At 42.4% G+C, this 7602-nt stretch overlaps 1 protein-coding gene across 1 annotated transcript; it reads right to left on the reverse strand.

Moving 5' to 3' along the window:
* Nucleotides 1-3885: 3885 nt before the first annotated feature.
* On the reverse strand, nucleotides 3886-7602 carry TIMM9 (translocase of inner mitochondrial membrane 9). Its single transcript, XM_088538668.1, has 3 exons — nucleotides 7376-7602; nucleotides 6936-7031; nucleotides 3886-4317 (listed from the first exon to the last, which is right to left on the reverse strand). The coding sequence occupies exons 1-3, from the start codon at nucleotides 7412-7414 to the stop codon at nucleotides 4183-4185; spliced, it is 270 nt and encodes an 89-aa protein (XP_088394794.1). The 5' UTR covers nucleotides 7415-7602; the 3' UTR covers nucleotides 3886-4182.

A 7602-nucleotide genomic window follows, 5' to 3' on the forward strand; every position in this document is an offset into this window, starting at 1 on the left:
AAATCTTACTATGATGACAGAAGAGCCGCAGCTCTTTGTGGCTACATGTTAGCACAAAGGGCTGGAGGAACCGAAACACTTGATCGATGTAGTGAGTTAAGGATCATTCTCATCCCACAAACCCTGTTGCCGGTGTATCGTGAGTTGCTATTGGCCAAGTAAGATCCTTCGAGCCATCAGGAAACGCCATCAACTTAGCAAAGCACTAAAGGGAAGCCAAAGCTCAGCAAAACAAACGTTGATAGTTTTTTTCCAATGCTCTTGGGACATTTTGCATCAGCTCAGTGCTTTAGTTGCACTAATGCACTTCATTTACAAGCCAATTTTATTTTATTTTTTATCACTTTCTTGGGTTGCATACACGTTACACCAGTTACCACATCAAAAGCTGTTGGAAGAAGGCAGGAGTCTTCCTCTCACTGGAACGGAGCTAGGACAAAACCAGTGCTCCAAGCCTGTGACTCCATCCTTTCTTCCAAAACCCGAGCATGTTATTTTTGACCTTCAGGAGCTTAGAAATGTTCATAATGAACAGCTATGCTGTAACCTGTAGCAGGGTGAGCACGTGGCTCCTGCAGAGCTCAGGATCTTCAGTCAGCTCCATTGCAGGGTAGGAGGCACCAGCCTGATGTTTGCACCTCCTGTGGCAAATCCCGTCCCACCCGCCTGGTTTGTGAGCAGGGAGAAGCGACGCATAATGGGTTTGAAAGAGGGAATGCTTTCCCTGGATAGCAGTGAGCTAAGAAAGGTTTAAAACCAAAATCAAGGGAAACTGGGGAGCCTAAAAGTAATTTATTAACTAACTCCCTCCAACACTTGCTTAACCTTTAGTACAGTAAATCTGTCTAACAAATATTTAAACATCTTCCTAACTCCAAATCCTTGAGCACGGAAACATGAGGGAAAACTGATTTTATACCCTCTTCACCTCAGCCCAAGGAGCTTTGGCCCAAAGGCATAAACGTCCTTCAGCCCCAGGGCTTAACCTCCTCCATTCCTCTTCTGGATTCAGATTCCTTTTCATACTTTTCATGCACTAAAATAGAAGGGAAATATGATAATTTTAATAATGAGTCACCTTTAACAAAAAGGACCGCTTAAAAGAAGGCCAGAAGTCTTTAAAATGTGTTCATTATTTATAAAGGGACATAAAATCTGTGGCTACATGTAGCAAGCTGGACACCCCTAAAATGTTAATCCTTCTAAACGTACAGGGCATTGGAGACTTGCTGCCTTATTTGGGCTCCTTTTTAGCCTTTACCATTTTAGGCCAAGTTAGGGTTAGTTCCTAGCTATATGCAGGGTAACAACGTATGGGCTATGTAGAATAAAGCAGCAATAGGGCCAGTACAGAACACATACATGATGCTATAGGAACCTTATTTGTTCTTCTGTCTTTGAAAATTATCCGAGCAGATTTTTGTGATGAGCCAGGGCAGCTTAAAACAGCAGCAAGCAGCACTGCACCACCGTGCTGCAGCCACGTATATAAAAATATCTATGTATTTCAGCATGCAGATTGCCAGGAGGGATTTTGCACGCTGACCAGAACTACCTCGTTAAGTTTCCCGGTCTGTTTTATGCACCTGGTATTTAGCGTTGCAAGGTGGAATCTCCAAAGGGCTGGGGAAATATTTTTTGCTGGAGTTATCCAGTCCCCAAGCCGGAGCTCCTGCCGCTGCTCCAAGCCGTCGGGTGCTTGTCAGCACAAGCAGGACGGCACCCAGCGCAGCCGGGCACTGCTCTCAGAGGCAATTTTAGAGAATTCATAAAAGCAGGAGCAGGACTTGCTTCAGCCTGCGTCTTTGGTGGTGGCTGCAAAGCTTGTGCAGGAAAGTCATGAAACGCTGAAGCAACGTAGGGAATGCTCAAACTGCAAGTCTTAAAACGATGGTCTATGGGAAAGTTGGTTATATTTTTATTTTCGGTTTGTTCACCCAAATAAATCCATGGTTTTTTTAAAAACAAAACCGTAATTATTAATTGCATACCTCACTTTGTGAGTTATCCTTCCTCCTGAGGCTCTCTGCTCCCCTTTCAGGACTTGCCTATTGCGGGGCAGGCAAGGAAACTTCCTGAAAGCAAATGGAACCACAGCCCACAATGAATGCACTTAAATTAATAAAACCTACTTTGATGCTTATGTTAATGTTTTCTTGCTTATGATAATGTTTTAATTAAAGTATAGCCTTCCAACAGCCCTGGGAGCATCTTTCACCAGAGCAGATGTTAATAAAGTAAAAAAATAAGTGTCCAGCTACTGTTACGTATTTACCCAGCATATACAAATGATTAAAAAAGGCACATGCCTTTCTAACAGTAATATTTATTGCATTCTAAGAGGAAGGCATAATCTATTTAAAAAATAGCCTTAAGTCCTGATAAAGTTAACAAAAATTCATTTTTTCACTATATGAAACATGCTGCAAACATTTGTCCACTCGCCTCTCAGTGGGAGGAAGAGAGTAAAGACGTGTTTTGCTTATATGCAACATCCTGTTAGAAAGAGCTAAGATTTTTTTGGAGCGGGTTGTTCTCAACATAAATACAACTTTGTGAAGCCATCTGTGAAATTATAATAAAGAATCAAAGTTTCTCACAAGCGGCTAGAGAAGGCCCTGGAGCAGATTTCCAACCCCCCCAGTATGTGCAGGGTCACTCCAGCTCCTGCAGCTCTTGCACCCCGCTCCCAACGCCAGGGCCGAGCTGCTCCTGCAGAGAAACCGCCTCACAAACACGGGTTTATTCTTTCATACCATCTTATACAGAATTGAGCACCCTGTTAAGTAGTGAGGCACAGCTGTTCCATCAGTAATAGCAACACAATGAACCTGCAGTTCAGTTTATTTGGTGCAAAAAAACGTAGTTTTTACAGGATGCTGTTTCACAAATTCAGGCATTGCCCTTCAGCTTGTTTTAACTGATGTCACTGATTTTCGACATCCTGGAAATTTGGTCCCAGAACTATCATTACAGGTGCAGCCATCAGTGGGCAGTTAAGCAACAGATGACCAGTGAAGAGCAAACCTTAACAGGAAACACTGTAAAAGGGGCAAATTAACCTCCTTTTTGTTGCGTTTGTATCTAACAGTAGAACCTGGCAACTTTCTTAAACCGAGTCTATCAGACAGTCTCTTGCAGTCTCAAAACACACATGCTGCCAATTGTTCAATTCCATTTGGTCACTGTATTTCATTACTCAAAATAAAACTTAAAATAAAAACCCAACTCTGAAACAAGCAGCTTTCACAAACTCGTCTCCATACTCACCCAGAGGCAAAACAAAAGACACTGCCCTGTGCATAGTTCACACTTTTTGTTGTCTTTTGTGCAACTGAAGGAGAAAACAATGCCAGCCACCTTCGTATTACTGAAGGAACATGTCATACTTCCATCAGGCAATGAAGTGGGGTTTGGAAGAGCTCCAGCGTTGCCCAAAGGAAACAGGGAGCTCGCAGGGATTGCCCGGAGCAGGTGGGTGATGCACTCGCCTGCGGGTGACTTGGTGGAGCAGGAGCCAGGGCTGAGGGGGTGAGTGAGCAGCGCGGCTGCCTCCCCCAGCCCTGCGTTCACTGCAGCTGCCCCACGTCACCCTGGTCCTGTGCGGCGCTCCGGGAGACCCAGCGCGAACACGAGGATCTGAGGAAGCAGCTGCTGGGGAAATAACTGAAGCGCTTCCTAAACGAAGAGGAACGACCCATTCACACAGCCCCAGAGATGCTGAAACAAAGCCACTACCTTGGATGTGTCAGTGCCTTGAAGCAGCAGTGAATGAACAGAAGGCTGCAGCACGTGAGGACGAATGAAGCTGCTGCAAACTGAGTTCGTGGCTCTGAAGCCATCTCTTAAAAATGAATCTTTGGAAAGAACATACATACACCTGTATAGTTCCCATTTATTTTACTTGAATTAAATAAAAAAAAGTGTCAGGACACTTATGCATGTATTTTCATTTTACACTTTTTTTTTTTTGTGTCTTCACAAGGACCTCAGCACCAGACTGCACTGCAGACCAACCCCCGTAACTCCTTGGGTAGCCCTTCCTGGTTTCCATCTTCCAAGCAGCATCCGTAACTCTCTTCTGAGCTGCTGGACACACATCCCGACGGCAGAAAATCCAAAGTGTGTTCTTGTCCAGTGAACACTGGCACTGCTTAAAAAGTCTGAACAGAGCACTCTTGTCTAACGAGGCTGGCTAAGCAACCCAGCTTTAGCTGCCAGAGCTTCGTTCTGCTGAATGTGGTACTCTTGAAATCGCATGGAGATCCTCTGTGTCATTTTTAAATACTTCTGTAGGCAGTGTTCTGCGCAGGTTATCTACAGGGAAAGGGAACAGAAGGCTCCAAACAGTCATTAAAAAAAACTCCAACCCAAAATATAATCCTTCATGATTGGGTGACTATGTGTCATGTTTTGTGCTTAGCCTAATTGTACAACGCAGTGGAAAAGCTTAATTTTTGAGGGATCTGAGATGGCTTTTAATATTCACTCTCATTAAAAAAGCATTCATGGAAAAGAAGGTCTTAAAACCAGCATATATTACCATTTCATCCTTGGACTCCTCCCATGAAATAAAGGAAGTTAAAAAAGCATTTTATTAGTCAGTAAATACTAAGTCTATTAAACTAGTCTCCATTTCCTCAAATTCCGTTCACAAACACCTACTATTTCTGACAGCTGGACATGGTCCACTGTCTGCTTGCTCCGTCTGCCCCTCTTCTGACCTGGTTCCAACGAACTCTGCCCATCCTGCTGTACCTGTTTGCTTAACCTTGACAAAACAACCAGAAAATCTCGGGAAGTTGGACAGGGACAACCCAGCTGGAGAAGGACAGAAATACCTGGGCCTATCCTGCAGGCTGCAACGTTTTGGAAATTTGGAGATTTTTTTTAAGCAGAGATAAAAGTTATTAGACCCGTTTCCACGCCACAATCTGCCTATCAGATATTCTGTAGCATGGTTCCAAAGCTGCCTATTGCTATTGCCATAAAGTTTCCAGATAGAGACAAAGGAAAGACAACCACTTTGCATGATTACTAGAAAACCAGGAATTGCTTTGATTCTGCTTAGCACTAAGGAACGTGAAAAGTAGAGGGACTGAAAGCAGCAAGCCAAAACCTCTGCAGCTCCTCTGGCATCAGCTGCAGCAAAACCTGTTAAGCAGGAGGTAAGTCTGACTAAGAAGCAAAACCTGATGAGTTCTGGAACCATCCCAAGCCGCTTCTCCCGGAGGCTGCAGCATTCACAGAACAGAGCCTTGGGAAGTCTGGACTTGCAATGGAGACTGTTGTAAGGAAAGAGGTCAGAAGCTGTTTTTACAAGTGTGGAATCTCACGGGAGATTCTTGGAGATATTTGTCTTGGTTATGTAGCAAGAAATTACAACTTTGAATAGGAACTTCCGTACCAGATCAGACCAGTGGTCCATCTAGTCCAGAATCTTGGTTCCAGCAGTGGCCAGATGCTTTGCAAGAAGCCTTGTAACAGGCAGTTACCTAACAAAGATCCCATAGGAAAGTTTCTTCCTAGCCTCCATCATTAACAAATGGCTCATGTCTTGCTGAATGTGGTCCACGTGCAGATCACAGAAGGGGAAGGGAAAAAAAGGCTGATTAGAATCTAAAGGTTTTTTTTTTCCCGCCCATCTAAACAACACTCTTTAAATTTGAATCCCCCCCATGAGGATTATTTGGTTCTTCAAACTCCATTCATCAACAAAAGATGACCTGAACTTGTATTTTTAAAGAAATTCTAGTAACATTTAGGGTAGCAAAAGACAGAAGTATAATCCTCTGCTGAAAATGTAATGCCATTCCAGAAAGGTAAAGACTCTGCCCCCAAACATTTCTGTCAGTTCTGTTAATTGAAATTCCTTGTATTGTTCAAGCAATTCAAAAGGAGCTGGTGGCAGTGTCAGGACCTTGCCCAGAATGATCCTGACTATCTGCAATCAAGAAAAAATCCTCTAGAATAGATGCAGAGAAGATCAGCAAAACAAAGAATCTGACTGGCGAGGTGAAGAGCTTTGTTCAATCCAGCAAAGCAAAAGCTGAATGGACACATGAGGCGCAGGGGAGTGAAACTCCTGCAGACAGAAAACGCTCAAGGCCTTGTTTAAATCTTTTTTTCTTTCTGCTAGCATATTTAGCTAACAAAATTATGAGATTCTGAAACAACCTCTCAACAGGAGCAGGGAGGGAGGCAAAAAAAATGCAACTAATTTTACTTAGTGTAATTTTTTTTTTTTTTCCAAATGACTGTATGATGAAGCTCCCTGCAATGCAGAGGGCTGGATTAACAGCTGGAGCTTTGCAGAACTGTGTGGCTACAATTCATAACAATGCAGGGAACGTGGGCAGGTAAGAAAATATTTCGAGAGATTTCTGTCTTCACAGAACTGGACTGCAGGTTCCTCTAATGGCACCACCCAGCAGAATTCTCACTGACAAGGCACAAGAATCTCCACTGAGAACACAGAGAACAAAACACCCAGAATTGCAACAAGCAGCCAATGGTGACAGTGAGAGCAGGCAGCCTCCCTGTGCAAATATATAATGAAGACAAGGACTAAAACCTCAAGAGGCTCATACTTTGTAACTGGTGACTGAATATGAAATGCATGGGGAGGGAGAGGAGATTCAGAATGTTTTTGTTTGTTTTTGGCAAATAGACTGTTTGGATCCAACAATTCTATTATCGTCTTTTGACATCTGCAGAAGAGCAAAGTGGATGAGCAATTTCTCTTTCTTCCTCTAATTCGCTTTGTCTCTCACTTGGGAGCCTCATACTGAACACCTGTGATCTACTCAAGACAGCTCCCTAGCTTTTTTAGCTAATTGAAAGTTTAAAAACTTTCAAAGTCACTTGAAGAAATTGAAGTGTTATACAGCTATTCTATGAAAGGGAAATCAAAAGCACAGGAAGCAATTACGTACCTCTTCTGGTTTCACTTCTCTGCTTGTGAAATCCTTCACACAATCCAGGAAGCAGTTTTCTGTGAGTTTATTGTATGTTCCCAGAAACTCTTTGAACTGCAAACACAAAGTGAAATCAATATATAAAAGTCGACATTATTTTTTTATTCCTGCATAGCTGCATATACCATCCAGTACCAACATCTAAAGAAGAAGTCACTATAAACATTTGATACCACTTCAGTAGACTCCAGTATCCAGTGCTCTCATTGTTCAAATAAATGAGACGCTGCTGTCTCTGTTCATGGTCTAAAGTTTAAATCGTATTGTTAGAAAACTACTCTTATCTCAGGAGATAATTTAGGGCTTAGGGAAGGACAAAAGTACTCTATGTCTTTTAGTCTAGGGGATGAAGTAATACAAGGTCTTCAAAGCCATGACCTCTGAATACAGCATCTTACCTGCTTAATCTGATCAGATTCTGATATTTGTCCAGCCATATTCTACAGTCTCCGATTCAGTTGCCTATTCTGAAGGTTAAAAAAAAGCACAAAAAACATAAGCATTAACTACATTTTATAGCAGAATGGAACTGACATATTCTTTAATGTGTTTACAGGCAACTTTGTTAGCAATCTTTCAAACTATTCACTTGAAGAAATTTATTAATTTGAAATATATTCAGTTA

This window comes from Tinamus guttatus, unplaced genomic scaffold (genome assembly GCF_059628265.1).
Source record: "Tinamus guttatus ecotype Peru unplaced genomic scaffold, ASM5962826v1 Tinamus_guttatus_pri_ptg000048l, whole genome shotgun sequence".
NCBI classification, from domain to species: Eukaryota; Metazoa; Chordata; class Aves; order Tinamiformes; family Tinamidae; genus Tinamus; species Tinamus guttatus.

What these genes read in the sequence shown, in the direction of transcription:
- TIMM9 (XM_088538668.1), bottom strand. Translation starts at nt 7,414, where the DNA reads ATGGCTGGACAAATATCAGAATCTGATCAGATTAAGCAG. An exon ending in AATCTGATCAGATTAAGCAG is followed by an intron (nt 7,032 to 7,375) that starts GTAAGATGCTGT and finishes TTGTGTTTGCAG; the next exon opens with TTCAAAGAGTTTCTGGGAAC. An exon ending in GAGAAGTGAAACCAGAAGAG is followed by an intron (nt 4,318 to 6,935) that starts GTACGTAATTGC and finishes CTTTCCCTGTAG; the next exon opens with ATAACCTGCGCAGAACACTG.